The sequence below is a fragment of the Cavia porcellus genome, unplaced genomic scaffold, assembly GCF_034190915.1.
Source record: "Cavia porcellus strain 051 isolate PalLab524CR breed Dunkin Hartley unplaced genomic scaffold, mCavPor4.1 scaffold_6, whole genome shotgun sequence".
NCBI lineage: Eukaryota > Metazoa > Chordata > Mammalia > Rodentia > Caviidae > Cavia > Cavia porcellus.
This window is the reverse complement of record NW_026947489.1, coordinates 4169337-4191236: the sequence shown is the minus strand read 5'-3', so window position 1 is coordinate 4191236 and position 21900 is coordinate 4169337. Positions and strand designations below refer to the sequence as shown.

Genomic DNA, 21900 nt, shown 5'->3' with positions numbered 1-21900 from the left:
ACGACTGTGTCTCTGTCATGGTGCAGCAAAGTGTCTGACACTGGCCATGCAGCACCGATAGAGGTTAACTTGGCTCCTGGCTCTGGAGGCTGGGAACCCAGGAGCACAGGGCCAATGTCTGCCGGGCGTCTGGGGAGAATCTGGGTGCAGCAGGTCCATGGGGCACGGGCGTCACCTGGCAAGACACAGCAAGCTCCTTCATCTTTGGGGGAAAGGCTGGTACTGGGGACTGGGCGGGACCCAGGGCCTTCACGCCGAGCTGCACACCCACTGTCCTTTTTCCTTTTGAGACAGCAGGACACGGAAGCCACCTCCCATGGCACACGCCTGCCCCGGGTAAGGTCAAGCAGATGCCAGCCTCCCTTCAACATCATCCCTACACCCTGAGGTTCCTCATGCCCTTCTGGTTTACATACAAGGAAATGAACTTGGGTACTTCACCACGGGGACACATATGCTCAAGCCCTGCTGCTCACCAATTAGAATGTGTGACCAAACAAGTTTGGGAACCGCGGACTCAGCTGGCAGGACAAAGGACGGGGGAGTCAGACTAACCCCGGTGCGAATCTCAGGGATCCTGTGCACTGGCCAGGTGACCTCCAGCTCCATCTCTCCACTGAATGCAGCAGAGACAGCTGACGTCCTGCCCCCGAGGGAGTCCCAGCAGGATGACAGGCAGGAAGTGGCTGCCCAGTGAAAGTGTCATGAAGACAAGAGTCCTTGAGAGAGGAAGAGCACAGGGAGGGACAGGGCAGAAGACAGGGTGAGCAAAGACCAAGGGGAGCCCTGGACAGGGACCTGACCCCCCCCCATGTCCAAGCCAACACTGTTCAAGCCCCTGCAGAGGCGGGGGCCATCAGTGTCACCCCTGTACAGTGACACTGCTACCCTGGAGCACATTCATCCTCTCACAGTGACTCCCAGGATACAGTGCATCCCACACCCCAGCCAAGGTCCCCCTGCAGGGCACAGAGCAGATGCACGATGGCAGTGATGCAGGAATCTCAGTCCTAACGTCACTCTCCCGCAAGCTCCTCCCGTTCTCCTGGTGACGATGCTGGACCTGGGGGTGCAGGATAAGCAGGCAGGTGCACACGTCTCAGCTCAAAGCCCACGCCAGCATCTCCGGTCTCTCACAAGCAGGCTGTGTGTGCTTCCTTGAGTCTTTGCTGAATTTGAGCGATGCACATAGTTGTGAACCCAGGCCTGTCTGGGTGCTGAGGAGCTAAGTCCCGCTCTCAGCTCTGGGCCCACAGTGGGAGCCCCAGTGGGTGCGGAAGCCAGGAAGTGGGTGAGATGGGCTGAGGTCCTGCAGCGTCTCCAGGGCAGAGGTCCGGGTCTATGGAAAGGCTGGTGTGGTCAACGTCTCAGGGCCAGGCTGTGGCCGAACCTGCCCTGTTCCGCCATCCTGTCTCCCGGTCAGGCCCGTGCCACCCGAGACAGCTGACCTCTTCCACTGTTGCCTGATGGGAAGACGTTGGCACTGTGCTGCCCTTCCCTAGGCCCTGGCAGTGTGAGAAGTGCAGTGAGTGGACCTTACTCAGGACAGCCAGGGCCCAGCTGACCCCAGAGCCACTTCCTCCCCCTGCATAGGACACCGAGCAAATGCGCACCCTGACTTCAGGGGTCAACATAAGGGGGAGCCGGGGCCTATGGGCATCACTGCCACGGCAGGCTTGGGTTTTATCATCCAGCAGCTGCCACAGAGCAACAGAAGACTGACTACAGAGACTCAGGTGACCCTGGGGAGATGCACCACAGTCCACTCCCAAGGCTGCAACAGGCCCCCGAATCTAGTGCCATGTCTCTCCTGGCAGAATCTGGGAAATGGTAGCTACTGGACCCAGGAGGAGGAGGCCAGGGGCCAAGAGCAGGGGCTGCCATGCCTGGGAAGGACCAGAGGGTTAGCAGGTCAGTCAGGAAGGCCAGCTGGGCAAAGGGGGCTCAGTGCCACGGGGCACAGGTGCTGAGGGTAGAGACAGGAGGCCAGGCCACCTGCTCCTGCCATGGTGGCTCGTGGCCATCAGCTGTGGACAGGGTCCTAGGGGAGCAGCCTCCTCTTCTTAGAGTAAAGGCGAGCATTTCCAAGGCTCTCACATAAGTGTGCAAGCTCCTAACTGGGTGGGGCGCCCCATCAGGCCAGGGCAGGCGTCGTGGGCCACAGAAACCCGGAATCCCTTCTTGTCTGACCTCAAGAGCACCTGGCCACCCTCAGGCCTGCATCAGAGCCTCCCAGAAGACCTCTTTTTATAGGCCTGAAACCCAGGCCTGGTTTCTCTTACACTGTAAAGCAAAGAGAAGACAAAACAAGATACTGTTTCCAGGGCATCTCCATCATCCTTGAAGGAAACTCCAAGATTAAAAGGAGGTTTTAGCCAAGCACTGAAAGGTTTTCCTTCACTATTTCTATGGAAAATATTCGCTAAAAAGAGTTTCTGAACCAGGCATTGTGGTGCTTATCTATAACACTGGACCTAAGGGAGGCTGAGGCAGGAGGATTGCAAGTTTCAGGGCAGCCTGGGCAACTTAGCATTTTAGTGAGTTCTTGCCTCAGAATTTAAAAAAATAAAATAGAGCTGAGGGTGCAGCTCAGCGCCGAGGCCCTGGGATCAGTCCCTAATACCCTGAAATAAAACGCATCCATATGTAACGGGCAGCTGAACTCAGAGCGGGTGGCCCCTGTCCGCCACCGTCTGGCTGACCCAGCCCACCTGTCTCCACTGGTTCTGCAGGACGTTTTCTTCCAAGGTGGGCAGGTGAGCTCCCCAGCACCTGCTCCATGTGCAGTGGCCACTCCTGCTAGTGGTCACTATGTAGACCTGGGCTCAGTGATAGCAGCACAGGGATGCTAGGTGCCCCCTGGACGCCATCCTGGGCCTGAGTCCCCACCGGACAAGGGATAGCTCTCCCAACATGGTCTCCAGGAACCCGGAACTGAGCCACACAGCTACTGGCCAGCACAGGCTGCTGATTGAGCATTAGATCATCCAGGTCCTCAGCCTGCACTATGAGGGTCCCTGCTTGGGGAGTGGCCGTACCTGAGTCCAGTGGCTGGGACATCCACAATGACAACAGTGACATCAGTCACATGAGCTGCTCCTGGCTTCTTCCTGATGTCACCGCCCACCCTCCTCCCCACACCAGTCCAAACCTCCACGGTGCGGTGCCAGGGCTCACAAGGGCAGCCTGTGTGGGCCTCACCACCAGGTGTGGGGTCCCAGCTGTCTGCCTCGAACCCAGTGCCCCGTTCACTCTGACCCAAGGTGGCCCAGGGAACGGCTCTTTGTGCCTCTGTGGCTCATCTGCTAAGCTGGAAGAACAGAAACGCCCACCTCAGAGCTTCGGGGAGAACAAGCAGGCTCTGACGAGAGCCTGGCACACAGCGGGGGCTTGGGGGGCTTAGGGACACCGCCCTCAGCAGAGGCTCGCAGCATCCCCCAGGCAGATCAGCATGGTAAAGGCGTGGGGTCGGCCTGGCACTACAGGAAGACGGTGCCACTTTAAGAGGTGGGCCCTGGCAGGTCTCCAAGTGCACCCTAGGAGGGGACAGCCCAACCCCTTCCTCTTCCTCCCCTCTGCTTCCAGCCAGAGGAGAGGCTCCCTTCAGCCTGAGTCCTGGGGTGAGAGCTGCCCACCCTGCCTTGCAGGGACAGCAGCCCGCAGGCTCCTGAGGCACAGGGGTACCCCTGAGCTACATGCAGGCCGCATCTGCAGCCTGTCCCTGAGGGCCACCTGCAACAAACGGCCCGAGCCCAGCTTCACGCCCACCCTGTGTGGACGCCCTTCCAAGGTCCACTTTCATGCACCAAACCCCAAGAAGAGTTTCCATGCCCATGACGCTCTCCCTGGACAGACTCGCGGTTATCAACCTCAGAGTCCATCTGCAAAGAGCTTCCTGGCCGGCACTGGAGGCTCCAGAGCACCTGGCAGAAGCCGGATAAGCAAAGCAGCTGTTTGAAGTTTTGTCCAAAACCAACGTAGATCTAAAAGCTTTGAAGTTGGCTTTCTTCAGCGCACAAAGGGGCTCCTGTTTAGCCAAACACAAGCGTCAGGGCCAAACATCAGACATTCTAGGTGAAGAAGAGCCAACTTTTGAGGGCTGTGCTGGTATATGTTTCTGATCCTGACGTTTGCAAGGCTGAGGCAGGAGGATCACCAAGGGTTTGAGGTCAACCTGGGCTACACAGAAAGTTCAAGACCAGCCTGGACTACAGAGCAAGACCTTATCAATGGATTAGGACCACATTTCTTGTCCTTTTATAGCTGATAGGGAAGTGGGAGGAGGGAGGAGGGAGGAGGGAGGAGGGAAGAAGACGTCCCGATACTTAGGCTACGCTGCTGGAAATGACTGTACTGAAAACCGACAAAGTCACGAAGTTTGCTTCCAGCCTGATCTCACTGTGGTGAAAACTCTCTATGGGGCCCAGTCAGTCACCTTTCAGCCCACAGCTTATTCACGAATATAAGTAAGAGAAAATGCCCTGGATCTGCCTCAGTATTAAACCCACTGACCATCAGGAGCAGCTTGGGCCGCTCCAAGGAGGTTCTGAAGTCGAGCTCCTGCCGTAGGAGGTCTTGTCCCCGTCACCACCACCACAAAGGCACCAACACACTCACGAATCCTGTGACCCCCATTCCTCTCCTCGGCACTCAGACCAAAACCAGAGCCCAAACTCTTCCTCCTGCTGGGACCCCACACACTCCGAGAGGCGTTTGTCTTCCTGCGCCTGTCTGGTGAACACGGAAGCAGTCACAAACGCAGCGGCAAAGGAGGACACTGCAAGAGTTCAGATGGCTGCAGAGACCAGCGTGTGGGACCGGTGCCAGGCTGTGCCCTCCGGACACAGAGAGAGACGTTCCTTTCTGCTGCCACAACACAAGTAGGACAGAAATAACACCAGGCCGCCCCTCATCAGAGGACAAGCCCACTCGGGTCTTCCGGGTCACCCCGGCCTCAGGTGGGTGTCACACAGCAGACGCCAGGGACCAGACTGAAGACTCCGCAGGAACATGCCCTGGTCGATCAACTCCCTGCTAGAGCACTGGGCCTGAGCCCACAGAGATGACTGATCCGCTCCTCAATCGAAAGACAACACAAAGTGATAGACCTTAGCTTGCTTTCTTTTGTAGAATACATTCACTTGCACACCTATACACGTATTCGCTTGCACATATGCACATACATCTGTGCACACACACAGATATAAACACCCACACTCACCCAAAGGTAGAAGCTCAAATGTTCTACAGGATAGGCCACACAGCCAGTCTTCCTACCGGTACAGAAATTCCTGCTGTGCGCACACACATACACGCGCGCGCGCAAAGCCTCAAAACACTTGGCAGTTGCTAATGCAACTGAACTGCATTTAGGAAAGATGTAATTTAATTAAATTTCCCCCTTCTATAATGAGAACATAGTTAAAAAGAAAAACAGCATTTTGTATTTCATGCCACTTTAAATAGAATAAAAACCTGTTGTTTTGGTTGTCTTTTTTTTATTAAAAAAAAAAAAAAAACGGCTGCTTCCAAATACACACACACACAACACACACATACTGCTTTCTCAAAGTAATTTCTCTCTTTCCTGTAGTTATTTAGTATCTTTTAAAAAATGGTTAAAATAAAGAATGAAAATGTACCTGATTTTAATTTATGGGCCTGCTGACTATACTTCGATATATAACAGAGAGCCATAAATCTTTTTGGGAAGGCTTGATGCCGGCCGAGCTAATTAGCCCCCGAAGCCCGCTGTCCCTGTTCGGCCCCTATCAAAGCACATAGCGACATTTAATTAAAGACCAACAACCTGGAAAGCTCATGACACAAGCTCTGGCGGGAGAACCACCTCCAAGCTGCGGTTTTCACCTCTAGCTTTCCTACGGCAGGGACAATTTTGCGAGCATGGGAGTTATTTTTCCTAAACTCCCCGAGTTCTCTCAAGCCTTGGGGAGGCCTGACTCCCCGGCATCGAGGAGGCCTGCATAGGGTTAGGAGTTCACAGGCAGCGTGCACACAGCTGGAGGGAGGAGGCAGAGCCGTCTGGAATCTGTGTGGGTCTGGCTCCAGGCAAATCCTCTCTCCTTAGTGCTTCTGAAGCCTTTGCTGCTGAGGAACGTTTCCATACCCACAGAGACACCAGCACACGTCTACACACGCGTATACATACACCTGTGCACACCCATTCACACAGGTGCACTCACGCCTGGGGAGAGTGACCATACAGCTCTCCCGAGAAGCCCAGTGATGATTGCTCTAGGCAGAGCTGTAGCTCGGATTGTGGACAGAACCCGGCTCAGCCATCCACCCCCACACCCAGAGCACTTCCTCCCAGCACGTGACCAGCGCAGTGCAGATGCCACCTCCCGGCTGGCCTCCCCGCCACGGCAGTGCGGCCTTGGGCTCTGGCCTCTCTGTAGGAAGCCCTCCCGGCCCTTCCTGGCCTCTGCTTCCATTCCTGCACCCACGGGTGCTGCACAGCCTCCTTCTGCTTCTGTGTCCTGTCCACCCAGCACCACAGGTGTTGCTTGGCCTGGGGACAGAGTCTCACAAGGCCTCGATAAACACGGTTCCTGGAACAAGGATGCGGCTCCAGCCAGGCTGCAGGCCGCGCGGATGCACACATGTGGACAGCAGATGCGGGTGCGGCAGGACCCTCCGTGACTTGCTCAGGAGGCGACAAAATTCGCTGGCAACAGGCGCCACTGTGACTGGAGATGGGGATGCTGGGAGCAGCCTTGAGAGTCACCTGACGTGGCCTTTCCTGTCTCTCATCTGGCCCAGGAGGACAACCAGTGTCTCATGGAACTCTTTACACACGTCTGCAGCTCGTGCAGTGCACACTTGTCTCGGAGAATGCTTGCATGTACACACCGCAAGGCGTCTCTGTCTTTTTTAAACCCCTTCCTTCCCCTCCGTGCCCCCTGCTCCTCCAGTTCCCTGCCCCTTTTCCATTCTTGTTGACATCTTTCGTCTCAGCTCATGCTAGGGATGTAATGTCTACACCAACTGGCATCGTGAGGCTTTTGTCCAGGGTGCATCTTTATTCCTGTTTCCCTTTCCCACCTCTTTACCTTGCCCTTGTTCTCTGGACCACTTCCCTAGGGCGAGAGATCCATGCCCTATCCCCTTCTGTGCATCCTTTATCATTTCATTTTTGTGCTTTGACTAACTCAAATGAGAGACACCACATGGTACTGAAGCGTGCGTGTCTGTTTATGTTACTCAACATTATGTTTTCCAAGTGCATCCATCTTCCTACAAGTGACTCAATTCTGTCATTCTTTACTGCCGAGTAATCTTCCACTGTGTATAGAAACCACGTTTTCTTTATCCAGTCATCTGCTGATGAGTACATTGGCTGCTTTCAGGATCCAGCTATTACTAACTGTGCTGTTTAAACGTTGGCACCATGGATCACTGTAGTAAGATGCCTTCAGCTCTTTGGGGGAGACACCTAGCAGGGGTGACATCATGGGGTCTTATGGGATTTCCAATTCAGTTCTCAAAACTCTACACACTGATTTCCGTAATTGTTCTAGTCTACATTCCCACCAACAATAAAGAGGGTTCGTTTTTCATTACAACAACGTCAGCATTTGGTATTGTTTGATTTCTTAATGATTATCAATTTTCTGGAGAAAGATGGAATCAGCATTCTTTAAATCTGCATTTCTCTAATGACCAGAGTTAGTGACCATTTGTATTTCTTTATCTGTGAAGTGTCTGTCCATTTCTATTGTCCAGTTCTCCCCTGAGGTTGTCCGCTCACTGTGCTGATCAAGTCTTCCCCTGTACAGAAGCTTTTAGGTCTTATATGAACCCACTTGTGCCAGAGCCATCTCCTGGTGGCTGAGCCCTTGTCCTCCAGTACTGGGGCCTTGCTGGGATCGCCCGTCATTCCCCTGCCTCTCCCACAGCCCTTACCCCTGTCACCCATCCCCACTGCAGTATTCTCCCCTGTGTCAGTGCCTGGAGCCCTGTGCCCATGCCTCCTCCACTCCGGCCTTCAGAGGGGGCTCCAAGCTCCTCTTTCCAGAGCCCTGCTGTCTTCCCGACCCCAGCCTCAATGGGAGCCACCAGAACTCTTCTCACTGCTCAAAACTCAGCATCGACTGGCAAGGAAGTATCAATCTCAAGGCCTTAAATAATGGAGCCAAAAGTGCACAGACAGCCCTGTTCCTAAGACTCTTCCCCTATACGTGTGCAAGACGTGGGATTTCCGAGAAGCTACACTGGGCCTTGTCAGGAAGGGGTGCTTGAGAGAGACCGGGAGGAAAGGGCTGGGCGTCTTCTGTCCAGAGCCCGTGTGCACTTATTTTCTCCTGCCTGGCCTCCCACGTTTCTCCAGGACTTGGCCTCCGAGCTCAGGACAAGCAGAAGCCCAGACCTGCCAGGCTGTGGCATGGCCTGGACTCTCTGGGCCTCCTCTCCCATCCCCGCACACTTGGGAGCTGGGGCTCACCCGGGAGGCCATCTAGAGATGCAGCTGAGGCCCTGCCACCAGCCCTGGTCTTAGTTCACTCAGCACCCGACATGCACCTGAGCCACTCACGGGAGTCACGGAAGGCAGCCTTTCTGGAGCCCAGCCCACGCTCTGCCGATGTCCGTGTGCTGCCCTGTGTAAGGCAAGTTCCACCAGTGCGCACTCCTGTAGAGTCCTGGACACTGAGAAGCCACGCTGGGCCCCTCGGTGGAGAAGGCACCCCTCACCCAGACCAGGGCAGTGGCTGCTGCTCTTATATCAGCTATGCCTGTGTTCTTTGGCATCTTCTTTACTTTCCAGTGCTCCATTAAGAACTTTTATTCGCTTATTTTTAAAGACGAGATCGCACTGTGCAGCCCCGTCTGGCCTCATAAGTGTGAGGATTACAGATCTGAGCCACCAAGCTGAGCCACTTTAACACTTCCTGATCTCAGCAGCTGGTGACCTGGTGCACTTGGTACCATGGAGGTGGCTGAGGGTTCAAGTCCCAGCACCACAAGGGGAAAAAAGAGGGAGTCTTTCTAGCAAACTTTTGCTGGTGGAGTCAAGTACGATTTCGGTCTCAGAAGAAGCCCCTGATGGACACACCTGGCTCCTGCACGGATGCCAGCCTGAGCTACTATTCCTAAAGAGACACAAATCCTTTGTAATCCAAGTTTCCCTAAGGTCTGGCCACTTCCAAGGGTCCATTCGCCATTTCTCAAACTGGTAAATTACTACTTTGTGTCTGACACAAATCAATGTCTGTTCCTTGTATCTGACACAGATCACCGTTATTGCCTAGTTAGGACTAGTAAACCCTATTTTAATGAAGACTCACTTAAGCAGAGAGTACCGAAGTGTTCTCGGCATTATCATGTTGCAGGGAAAAGCCTGGTTTTTAAGTGCTAGGCTTTTAAAAGCCAGAGATATGCTGCTTCTATTTTTCCATGAGGTGGTTCATAAAGTTCACAATAATAATATATACAGGAGAATTCAGTATTGGAAAAAATGCCTTAGGACGTTTAGGGAAAAAGAAAAGGGGAAAAAATAGAAAGCAAAAACAAAAAGAAAGACAGAAATATACATACATATTTACCTATATCTATATCTATCTATATATATATATAGAGAGAGAGAGAGAGAGTGAGCTAAGATGTACATATGTGCACTAAAGGATTTTGGTGCTATTAAGGAATGTTTTAAAATTAGAATAATTTTAGCTCTTAACTTGACCAATTTGGCAGAGTTACAGCTCAAGTCTGTACTGGCTCTGGGGCTCAGGGGCCCTTGGGAGCCCGGTAGGAGACGCCCTGGCCCGCAGCCATCTTTGAGGTTCAAATGTAGCCTTGCAAACGAAGTGTTCCAGGAGCACCACCGAGACACCAGGTGCAGCTGTCACTGCTTGGGAAGTAGGGATCTGAGGTACCCTGGGTTCAGAAGGGGAAGCTTAGGGGACATGAAACAGGAAGTCATTCACGCGGCTGACCAAGGAGAGTGTGTGGCTTTTCCGTGCCACCACCGCACACCTAGAAGCCCTCTCTCTGCCTCCGGGGGTTCACCCTCGTTCCCTCCCTGTCTGCAGTCTGCACTGGGTCAGGATGAAATCGTCCTCTCCACATGGGCAGCTCCTCTCGGAAGAGGCCACCGTAGCTGTGCGGCTGCTGCCTCCTCACTTCCTATGTGATCATGGTGGGGAGGGGGAACCTGCTCCCTTGCAAGGCATCCACGGATGTGTCACCTGGAGGGAACAGACGGGGCTCCAGCTCCAGGAGACTGAGGCAGGCCTGGTGGGGCAGCCTGGAAGGTGGACAACTTCTTCCCAGAATTCACTTAAAATGCAGGTGGGGATGTTGGGTGGCAAGCTGGTGGAGTCCCGTCACACAGGAGGTGGAAACAGCCTGGACAGGTCTCTAATAAACATTTGCCAGGGAGCTCCCTGATCAGAGCTGGGGGTGCTGCATTTAAACAAATACTTTGAAAAGGGGAGCTCACTATGTTTGTCGCTCAGGCTGGGCTCAAACTTTTAATCTTCCTGCCTCAGCCTACTGAGTAGCTGGAATTATGAGACTGTGGCACCATGCCTGGCTAATTTTAAATTTTTATGTCTGCTTTTCTTTACTCCCAAAAGATTTGCAGCAGCTCCCCCAAAATATACTTAGTAGAAAAGAAAGTTAACAAGATGAATAAGGAAACTGTGGTGGAAATAAGCTGGGGTATGCTAATAAGCCAAAGGCTTGTCAGGAAGTGCTGCTTGGGCCGGGCTGAAGGTTGCTCAGAAACTGGAGCAGCCTCCAGGTGGCAGCCTCCAGGGTGCAGAGCCCCATCCGGTCTTTTGAAGCATGAGGGGCACCTTTGCCTGTGACAGTGACTGAGGATGCACTGCACAGATATTTCAGGGTGATAGAAATGCTGACCTCAAATTACGCTGCCCCATAAATCACTGAACCTAAAATGTCAACGAGGACCTTGGGAGCCATAAAGTACAGAGTGAAGTGAACCTATCCAGGCCAAGCCCAGCCTGCACCCTGGACCCGGGGAGAGCTCTTCTCGAGGAGCTCACGAATGGGGCCTCCGTGGTAGAGGAAGGAAATCCCAGAGGATGGTTTCCTTGTAGGTACCGGAACAAAGTTCCTTAAACCACTACCTGAAGCATCCTTCAGCATCCACCAATAGACAGACAGCGCGTGACCAGCAGTGGAGGCTGGGGGAGGCACAGGTGGTGTGGCTGGATCCACATCATCACTAAGCCCCTCCACACACATTCGACTGAGAAGACACGCCCTGATGTGTGCATATGCCTGTGATTTAATTTCGTCTGGACTCAGGACTGCACAGACTGGAGGTCAGTGGGCCGCTTTTCTCACTGTGGTACAGACAGAGGGCTGGGAGCCCTAGGACCCTGCATTCCCGGCCACGAAGCCTGCCTGTGAGGGTGGTGGTCAGGACTACTCTCCTCTGTGCACCTCACCTCACCCCTCTGCTCATACTGGAGGCAGAAGGCAGCCACAGAACAACTGCTGAGACCCCGAAAGTCCTCAGAGGAGAAAATGTTCCCTTGCTACGTGCTGAGAACAGGCTGTGATTTCTGCTATGCTAATGTTTGGTGAACTCACAGTCACTTGGTAAATGCCAGCTCTCATGAACAGAGTCTCTAAACAGTATTCTGAGTCAGCAGAGGGGAGCCCACCCATACCCCTAGCCTGGGTTCCGATGAGACAGGCTCCTCTGTAGCCTCAGCCTGGACCCTAGGAAACAGATCTAGGTGGAACGGATGGACGTGGGAGACGCTGTGTGGCCCAGAGGACTGTGACGCCTTGGACACGGGGCCACTTACGAGCTCCGAGAAGCCCCGCACCACCTGGCGCCGCTTCAGGTTGGTCTCCCCGTCCAGGTTGGCGGTCTCGATGTGGCACAGCCCGTCAGGGTCGCTGGAGGAGAGCAGCAGGACGTCCGCGGGGATGATCTCGTTACAGTGTAGGCGCACGAAGTCGCCCACGTGGATTTCCTTCCAGAATCGGTGCACGTACTTCTTTTCTTCCCTGTAAGAGAGAACGCACTGCTTAAGTCCCTGAGTCGTGCTTATTTGGCACAGCATGGTGGCCCCAGTTCCCCTCTCCTGTGAGTGCCTGATTTCGGTTCTGCTCCTCTTCATGTAAGTGAGGAGTGGGAAATTACCCCAACACAATGTCATAGGAACAAATCTCACGCCATTCTGGGCAGCCATGCTGATTGCAAATCACAGCCTTCTCACTGGTGCTGCCTTCCCATCCTCCTTGTCCAGTTCCTAGAGAGTTCAGGCTGCCGGCTTAGGTCCTGGTGTGGACAAAGCCTGGCCATGTCCGCCTGAGCTCCAGCTGCAGACAAGACTCCCCTTTCTGTGCACTGTTCAGCGTGGGCTGAGGGAAGTCCTGGCAAATGTGCAGACTCTGAGCCACTGGACACCCAGACACGGAAGTGAGAAGCGTCCCCTGCCACTGTCTTTTACATATACTCTTTGGAAGACACCGCCACCAGGCAGCACCGTGAGGCCTGCAGCCTCCAACCCCACTGCTACAAGCAAAGCAGCTCCACGGGGCTCCGCCACAGTGGCCAGTGCCCCACACGGTCACACGGGGCTGGCTGGCTCTGGATAAAGCACCAAATGGCATTCTGTCGCCTGACCTTCCTGCTTGCCCGCCACCAATCTGACGGCTTCCGAGAACAGAGACAGGTAGCCTTGGTGACGGGCAGATGAAAGCATTTCAGTGTGTTCAAAGTCTTTTTCTAAAGGTCAGACCTTGACTTTAGATCACGGCAAGCATTCGCTTTTAATGTTTTCTCCCTTAGCACACCCACCTCCTGGGCTCCTGTGGAAAGCACAAGCGATCTGGAGGGGCCGACCTTTCAGAACGCTGAATAAAGCTGAGTCACTGCTACACCTTGGAAAGAGGCAGTGCTCATCCTGCAGTGGACAGGGCAGGCTCTGCTCCAAGGAGACCCCCTACAAGGGCACCGGGACTCACCCCGGACTATGACGACGGGAGCAGGAGACACTGTTCGCTGCCTCCGCTCAGTTTATGCTAACTTCATCCCGTGTATAAACCTCCTCCAAACTCCAGCTTACATCTGCTTTGTGATCCTAAAGCCTCAGCTTGCCTGCCCTGCTGGAACAATAACTTAGGGGGAGGCATTTGAGTCCCATGAGAGCCTCCTGTAGCCTCCAAAGGGCTAAGCATTTGGAGAAAGGTTTGGGGTGGCTTGTCTGATTTTTGGTAGTGAGGCTCAAATTCAGGGGTTCACTCCTACCAAGCTTTATCCCCAGCCCTTTTTATCCCAAGACAGGTCCCCACTAGGTCACCTGGCTGGCCTAGAACTGTGGCTCTCTTGCCTCAGCCTCCTGAGCAGCAGGGATCATAAGCATGCTTCATGGCCAGCCTGGAATGTACCCAAGACCCCACCTCAGCAAAGGTGAAGGAAGAAGGACTGAACCCAGAGCCTGTGCATGCCAGGCAAGTGATCTACTACTCAGCTATGTCACAAGCCCCTATTTTTACTACAGATGGAAGTATAAATCTATATTTTCCAGTAATGGAATTGAACCAGGGTTGCTGCTCTGAGCTGCGTCCCCAGGATTTTTACTTTGAGACAGAGTTTCTCTAAGTCACTAAGTTGCACGTTGAACTTGCAATCCTCTGCCTCGTGGGCTTACGGGCTGCATCACCACGCCGGGCTTATGCACTCCCACTGTTCTGGTGGAGTGTGCTCCTGCCCACCCAGGGCAGACTCTGCAGTGTAAAGCAGGCCGCTGGGTCCAGCAGCAGCAGGCTCATGCGTCTCAGGTCCGGCTGCTTCACCGTGCTGCTGGAGTGACTGATGCGCCCACCTAGGACTGTGTGGGCACGAGGCCACTAATGTCTCCACCAGGACAGGTCCCCTTGTGGCCCAGGACATACTGCTCAGGACAGGTCTGCGGTGCAGAGCAGGAATTGACCATCCCTAGTGACTCTGCTTCTCCTGACTGTGCTGGAAGCAACAACCCACAGGCTGTGGGCACCAAGGACAGGTGGGCAGGGGCAGGTGGCACAGGGACACACACCACCCGATTATCCACACGCTTGTGTCGTTCCACACACACATATGCACATCCAGGATGGGGGAAAGCACTACACAGAGGACAGAAACCTGCTTGGCACAATTTGGTAACCTCTTACTAATGCCCTTGAGGCTGGCCCAGCATGACTGCCTCGGGACCACCTCCTCTTTCTCCCGGCCTGGCCTGGTGCTCAGGTGCGCAGATGCATGACCATGCTTCTCCACCACCAGGGCTCAGGGGTGCCGAGGACCAGGGCCTCCCCACTCCAGCCAACACCCCGGCTCTAACCCTCCCTGGGCGAATGCTACACAGCTCCGGGAGCCAGTGTTGTCCTGCAGCAGAGGGCTTCCACATTCTGCAGTGGGAAGGCTGGGCTGGGGACATAGCTCAGAGGCAGAGTTTGCCTCCCATGTGACAGCTCTTGGGTTTGAACCCCAACAATGTAAAAACTAAAACTAACATAAATAAACTGATAGGAATTTAAAAAGCCATAGCCCTCCACATCCCAGATGAGCCTACAGCAACTTTAGAAAGTGACGCTCTGTAGTTTGCCCACATGGCATTCCTCCAAGGACAGATCTGCTCATTGGACAGCAGGATTTTGGGGAGTCCCAGCCCCTGCTCAGGGTGACAGACCTGTGCAAAGCTCCCTGGAAAGAGGCAGGAGCTATGACTGAGGGGCAGTCACACCCCATCCTGAGCAATCGGTGACTACCAGCTGTTCCACAGGGAGACCATCCAGGGCCCTGCTAATCTGGGCCTGCAGTTAGGGACAGGGACGTGGAGGAGGGCACATGACCAGGGTCCGAGGGTACGGAATCTCTACCGTGGTCTTCCTCCTGCTTCCACGTGCGCAAGGCCAGAGACTGAGCAGCCTGTAAGTGAAGAGGTCTGTTCAGCCTCGAGTTCTGGAGGCCGGGAGGTCCAAGGGCAGGGCAGGGTCGGGAAGCTCCACAGAGGCTGCAGGCAGCAGCACAGAGCATCGTGTGGTGGAGGAGGCCAGGAACCAGACCTGTGCAGGACGAGAGCCACTGGCCCTCACCCCGCAACTCACCCCACTGAGCCTCCCACAGGGTGGCTGCCATGAGTGGCACCTTGACCTCTGCTGTGGGAGCCCGAAGCGGGGGCCCCAGAGAGTCTGCACTGAGACAAGGACACTGAGAACGCACATTTATGAGGTGTTTAGCTGCTACCCACATGGTGATGTGTTGTAAAGCCTTGGAGAACAAAACCTACTGTCTCCTACTCCAAGGCAGAAGCTCGGGTCCTCCCCGCTAGAACTCTGCCTTACACACAGAGCAGCAGAGCACAGCACGTGGGGGTTCCCAATATCCCTGCCCAGAGCAAAGCGGGGCATGTGCAGAGCAGGAAGGCTTCAAATTTGCACATCACAGGGTGTGAATTCCTCACAAATAGGTGGGGCAGGAACAATGTCCTGGGGTGGACAAGGCTGTTTCCTGATTGCCCCTAATAGGTGCATGAATTCTTCACAGGAATGGCCAGCAGCTGACCCCCTTCCCTGCTCAGGACCCCCTAGGACCTCAGCACAACAATGACCCACAGTTTAGACAGGAGTGTAAAAGGTATGCTGGTCTCCTGCGGCCACCACCTTCCCCACGGGAGGAACACAGAGGTCAGGTGGCCTCACCTGAGGCTGACTCAGAAGTAATCGAAGGTGTCAAGGAGATGATCTAAGGGCCACTCTTCCGCATCCCAGGCTTCAGAGATGGCGTCCAGTAACACCACCCTTAGGTGCCTGGTGCCCTGCAGTTCCCATCCGAATCTCTCTCTCTCACACCACACATGCTGGGATGAAGGAATTGGGAGGAGGTGGAGGCAGGATGACCTGTGACAAGTTTGACTTCAAGACAATAAATAGAAAGAAATAGAAATAGACAATAAATAGAAATAAATAGAAAGAAAACAAATCAGGATCATCTTTGGTCACTGCTTTAAACTGGGCTCAATGATGTACTTGTAAAGAAGGAGCCATGTGGGGGCTGGGGATTTAAGCGCCTGCCTTGCAAGCAGGCATTTGTTGAGTTCGATCCCTGGTACTGATAAAAAAGGAAAAAGAAAAAAAAAAAAAAAAAAAAGAAGGAGCCATGTTTCCAAGGTTATTAACTGATTTCATAAGCGGAGGCAGCTGACAGGCAAGTGGGCGGCAGAAGATTGCTACTACCCTCTTTCCCCAAAAGTAAGACCTAGCTGGAAAATAATCAGCCTTGGAAACAGCAAAAATGCCAGCCCCGCTCAGCCTGGGCCTGCCCTCAGCGCCCCCTCGCCCAGTGACCACTCTGTGGAGCCAGGCGATGCTGTGCACTCTCAGTCTTCATTGGTGCAAAAGAATGCTGGCTAGAAACACATTGTTAACCTTCCGTTTCCTGAAGCAGTGGCCCCCACTAAGCCTCAGGACTCCAGAGAGTCTGCAGAGCCCACGGGTCTCCTAGATGCATTTATAATTCTTCTCAAAACCAGGAAAACTGAAAGAAAAAGAAAGAGCTTACACAGGAACTGAGGGAACTGTGCTTTCATCTTTAAGGTACTGTTTTCAAGTAGATTTGTACCAAGTAACCTTATTTGGTTAGTTTTTCTTAAGAGTAAAGAAAGGATTTTATTTTATTTTATTTTTTTAAAAAACAATGACAGACTCCAACATTACTCACAGCTGGTTAATCCCTGGTGACCCACTGCCCCCTGATATGCAAGGAGAGTGACAACAAGCCAGGTGTGGTGGCACAGGATTGCAGCCCAGGCACTCTGGGAGGCTGAGGCAGGAGGTTTGAAAGCTGGAGCCCATGTGAGCAACTGAGAAAGACTGTTTCAGAATTAAATGCAGCTGAGTGGGCAGGCAGTGAATTGAATCCCCAGTGTTATATGCACACATGCACACATGCACACACACACACACACACACACACACACACACACACACAAACACACAGTCACAGTAATGACTTTATTGTCTGTGACCTTCAGCCTGATCTGTAAATTCATGAGTTTGGTTGCATCACTGTGAGAGCTTCTGGACTAGACAGGAAGATGTAAGGGCAGGTCACTCCTCTGGAATGTGACAAGATCATGTGAGACTGGTGCCACTGCTGTCAGTGCTGAGCCTTGGGGACAGTTGGATGGTAGCTGCCGCACTATGAGATGCCCAGGGTGTCGCCGAGGTTCCCAGGAGGAAGCAAGAGAAGAAAGGCGGCCGGCACGAGGCTGACCGCAGTCTCCGGGGAGGGGGCTGCAAGGCTCGTGCAGCTAGAGTGGGTCAGGGGACACCACAGCAGCGTTTGAGCCACGACAGGTGTGGGGTGAGCGAGAGCTCCTGGGTGCCCACTCACTGATGCCCACGAGGCCACAGGAGAGGCCCAGGCACGGAGCTTTCTGCCTCGCGCTTGCACGGCCAGCACGTGCAGCTGGACAGGCAGTCACAGAATGTGTGCGCATGGCCACCTCATTCTATTGCGCAGCTGTGAACTGGAACTCAACGCCACGCCCCCAGGGGGAAGAGGCCACCTTCCCAAATGTCCCTGGTATGTGCCCAGGGAGCCACCATGCATACTCCACTCCCAGCTCCTGCCACAACAGCTGGGTCTCTGGGGGAAGAGCTGTTCCTCAGAGTGGACCCTGTCACGAGGCCTTTGGGGATGACCCGTGGACCCTTCCTGGCAGCCTCAGCTGGAGGTCCAAGGGATAAACTCCCGTGGATGCACACCCCACCCCCATCCTAACAACCCCTTTAATCCCAGCGAGGGGGAAAAACTCATGGCTTCCCTGGCTGCACTCACTGTGGGTGAGGCTGAGGGGCACGTGGTCTCCGTCCACCTCAGGGGGTGCTCCCGGAGCCTCACACACCTCTCCACACACGGACAGTGACACTGGTCCGGGAGACACAGGGCTGGACAAACTCACAGTCATCTGTGACTCCTGGCCCGTGACATGCAGGGATGTGCAGGGACGTGCAGGGAGCTTTGCTTTGGAAAGCACCGCTGAGCTGGTGGCTGGAAGGGACCACAAGACGCCCAGTCAAAGAGTCTTCTTTTCCCCCTCCTCTTCTAACTGAGCAGCCGGAGACCGATGTGGTCTGAGAATAAGTACCAATGTGCTTGAGACAAGGTGGCATGGGCGTGTGCCGGTATTTGAGGCAGAAGAACAAATTTCAGTCCTTCGGATACACCCCCTGCCCATCTGTAAATAAGCAGAGGGCTCTGTCCAAGGTCAAAAGACACCCAGCCACAGCTCCCGAGACAGCTGGGAAGTGAGCCCTGAGCAGAGCTCTGCAGACTGGGGGATGAGCTCGCCCTCACTGGGTCCGGGTAGCCTCTTGGGCCGCGCCTCTGGGGAACTTCTGCACTGCAGGGCAGCTGCTGCCCCGGGGGCTTCGGGCTGCTTAGGGAGCGCTGGCGGGACACTTCTGGAAGCTGGTGACCACGGGGCCCAGGTCCTGGCCAACTAGGAAAGCATTCTGCCACCAGGCTACATCCCCAGCCTCAAGCGTTGGAACCTGATCAATAAAATCATAAATGCTACAAGTGAGCAATGAGTTATGTCTTATATTTGACTTGTGATTTGAAATTAAAACAAGAGCTGGGGTTCTGCCTTCTAATTTAGACAGACAGCACAATTATTCACAGGATTTCAATGAAATGGAAGGTTCAGATAAGAGTAATCATATAAAACATGATTCCATGGCCAGCGTAATCTGGATTGTATTATTTCACTGAAACAGAACAGCTTCTCCCTGGGAAGCCAAGGTCTTTTCCAAACATCAAACTGCCTCTGGTCTCCTTATCGGTGCATCACACTTCCTGTGGCTAACACATCCTGGAGTTCAGTTAGGCATATTCCAGCTTTCCTATCCAACAGAAATATAGCTGGCTGCAAATACCTGGGTGCTTCCTGCTTACAGATGGAACAGCCACATGCATCCCAGATCCCCCGAACCTCCAGGGTCAGGAGGCCACGTGTGAAGTATCTGGAGAGATCCAGAGAAGACGAAGCTAGGAATGGGAAAACTGTGTGCACCAAAGAGTCACAAAGCCGCCCGAGTGCGGCCAGCCTGGAGGGGCCTCGGGCCCAAGATAGTGAGAGACACAGAAGGCTCCCTAAACCAACAGAAGAGACCAGAAACCGGGGGGGGGGGGAGTTAAGAGGTGCAGAGGAAGACATCCCAGAACTGATCCAACGGAGGGTGGGGCGGGGTTAGGGTTAGCTAGAAATTCCATTCGTTCCCCTTTTAGATGTCTTCCAGAAAGAGTTAAAGACATCCTACTGTGATCTTTGCACATCCATGTGTACTGCAGCGCAGTTCATAATAGTTCAATCTTGGTATGCCCACAATAGATACACAGATGAAGATGTGGTATTTATACACAATGGAGTACTACTCTGCCATAAAGGATAGACGTGGGTCGCGTGTAGAAAATTGGGTGCACCGTGCGGCCATGATGTTAAGCAAAACATATCAGACACACGATTTCTCTTTTATGAGAAACTCAAATTACAAATTAAGAGAAAAATAAAAGTTACAGAATAGGAAGTGGGGAGACCGATCTTTCTCAAATGGGAAGAGAATCGAGAGACGGAGGGGTGGGTGGGAAGGGAAAGAAATGGAGAGACGAGGAAGGAAGATGCGCTAGGTACATGTGCCACCAAGCACGTCCGCCAGCAGCACACGTGAGGAGCGTGCACCAGGCCACTGCGGGAAGGCCGGCCCGGACACGCCTGTCTCCGCTGGCCCTATTTCCCTTATTTTTTGAGAGACACATAATATTAGCCCACATTTATCAGGCAGGATCTGATGGGTGGGCCAACGGTCAAGACAGTTCGCTTCCCCTTCCCCTTAACACGGCCATCTTTCCTCTTCTGGGTCTTTTGGGATCTCTGCTGCACTCCAGTCACGTGAAGCTGGTGGGGTGCGGCGGGGGCCGCCGCTTCAGGGCCATCCGCTGCTAAGACAGTGACAGACTCCTTCCTGGGCTCTCCCGGCATGTGGCACTGAAGGTGGACAGGGCAAAGCTGTGTCAGTGCTTTCTGCTTCCAGGTCACCGCTAAATTCGAACCTGGCTTTGGGCCGAGCTGCTCTCATCCCCCTGGTGGTCAGCAGCACTCGCTGCCCCAGAGCTCAGGATGGGCACTGGTGCTACTGTTCCTGTCTGGAAATGCTGCCTCGGGGACCACTGTACCCCTCCCTAGAGTCCTGGGCAATAACGGGCCCTGGGAAAAACTGGATGCGTAGTTGGCTTGTGAGCTTGTGGGTGGAGTGTCTGTCTGTCTGTCTCCTCCACCAGCACTGTGGCAGCTCTGTGCTGATGCCCACAAAGCAGTGCCCCGGACTGGGGAGGTCCCCATATATGTGACCGGGGAGACTGCTCAGGCACAAATCCTGTGCCTAGCACCACCAGAGCGAGGGAACCCCACTTCCTACATGGCTCCTTCCCATGGGCCCCGGAGGACCAGCCCCCAGACTGATGGTTCGGTCCACAGAGGACTCTCTGGGTCAGGCTCATAAGGGGTGGCTGCAGCCACAGGCATCCTCTGCCCAGAGCCTCCCAACAATCCTCTGGGATGGGCCAACCAGGCCAAGGGACAAGGTGACCCTGCAGGGCTCGAGGGGGCCCCAACAGTGACCCAAGCTCCCACAGGGAAGGTCTCCCTCCTTCTGAAGCTCGGGAAGCTTCTTTTTATTATATTTTTACAGTCAACCAGTAATAATTGTGTATTGTTATTAATGCATGGGGTACGCTGTGATGATGCTTTCAGATGCTTATCTATATCTATATATCTAGATTATGTATAGTGGAAAGGCTAAGGTTTAAAATCTCTTAGCAATTTCAAACTATCCTGCACACTGTCATTAACCATGGTCATCACGATGTGCAGCAGTCACTGACACCTGCTCCCTGGTCCCCCTGAAACTCTGCCCCTTTGGGGGGACACCTGATGACTGTTACTCCCCCCACACCATCCCGGCTGCACATGCTACTCTGCTTCTATGGATAACTTTTTAACGGTCTGCATGCGTGTTGGGAACCCTCTATCCAAAAATCCAAAACTGAAATGTTCCAAAATCAGAAACTATGTGAGCACCCAATTCCACACCAGATGCAGTCAAAGCACAGTGAAAGTGAACGTGTGTGACCCGTGGAGCTCAGTCTTTCAAGGAGCTTCCTAGGGAGAGCGTTCACCACAGGACTCCGGTTTGATACACCTAAACTTTTCACAGACAAAGCCCTGCTGACACATCAAGCCGCACACATGGATACGGCCCCTCCACCAGGCAGAGGGAGGCCCCTAACTGCTGCCCACCGCGTCCTGAGCCTGGCAGTTCGCAAGTGCTTGTCAGCTCGTCTATTCCACCCATAATGGACACTCTTGGCCATGACTGTCTGTCCCAGGGAAAACCAGATCCCAAAGCCAACAAACTCAAAACTCCACACGTAGGTGTGGTGGCTCAGGCCTGCAATCCTAGCATTCAGGAGGCTGAAGCAGGAGCATCACCCTCAGTTAAAGCCCAGCCTGGGCTACGTAGTAAGACCCTGCCTCGAAAAACCCCAGCGTCCCTTGGTACGAATCAGTGCTATGGAGGCACTCGAGGAGGTGTGTGCTTCCTGCTTCAATGGCCTGAATTCCAAACAGTGCCACCTGGTCCCAGGGCAGCACTCTGCCCAGCGCACCTGCCTGCCACACCTGGTGAGGACCGCTCACATGGGGCCCCGAAGTCCCACAGGACACCTGTGCTCGTCGTCTGTCAGAGGAAAGGGGCCCACCTGGGTGACAGATGAAGGCACAGGATCCCCAGCTGTGCTGGACAGGTCAGGTGGCAGAGGACAGCCCATCACCAGGTGTGTACAGAACAGAC

The 21900-nt window shown here is 53.9% G+C and overlaps 1 protein-coding gene across 6 annotated transcripts in view; it reads right to left on the bottom strand.

Moving 5' to 3' along the window:
* The window catches only part of Atp10a (ATPase phospholipid transporting 10A (putative)), a 124796-nt gene that overhangs the window by 49945 nt on the left and 52951 nt on the right, over positions 1–21900 (bottom strand). For all 6 annotated transcript variants that reach the window (XR_010047895.1, XR_010047894.1, XM_063249834.1 and 3 more), the window contains exon 3: positions 11802–12006. Coding sequence is in view for 4 of the 6 variants with exons in the window: in XM_063249834.1 (XP_063105904.1) it covers positions 11802–12006 (205 nt within the window). In the remaining 2 variants the exon portion in view is untranslated. The remainder of the gene's footprint in view (positions 1–11801; positions 12007–21900) is intronic.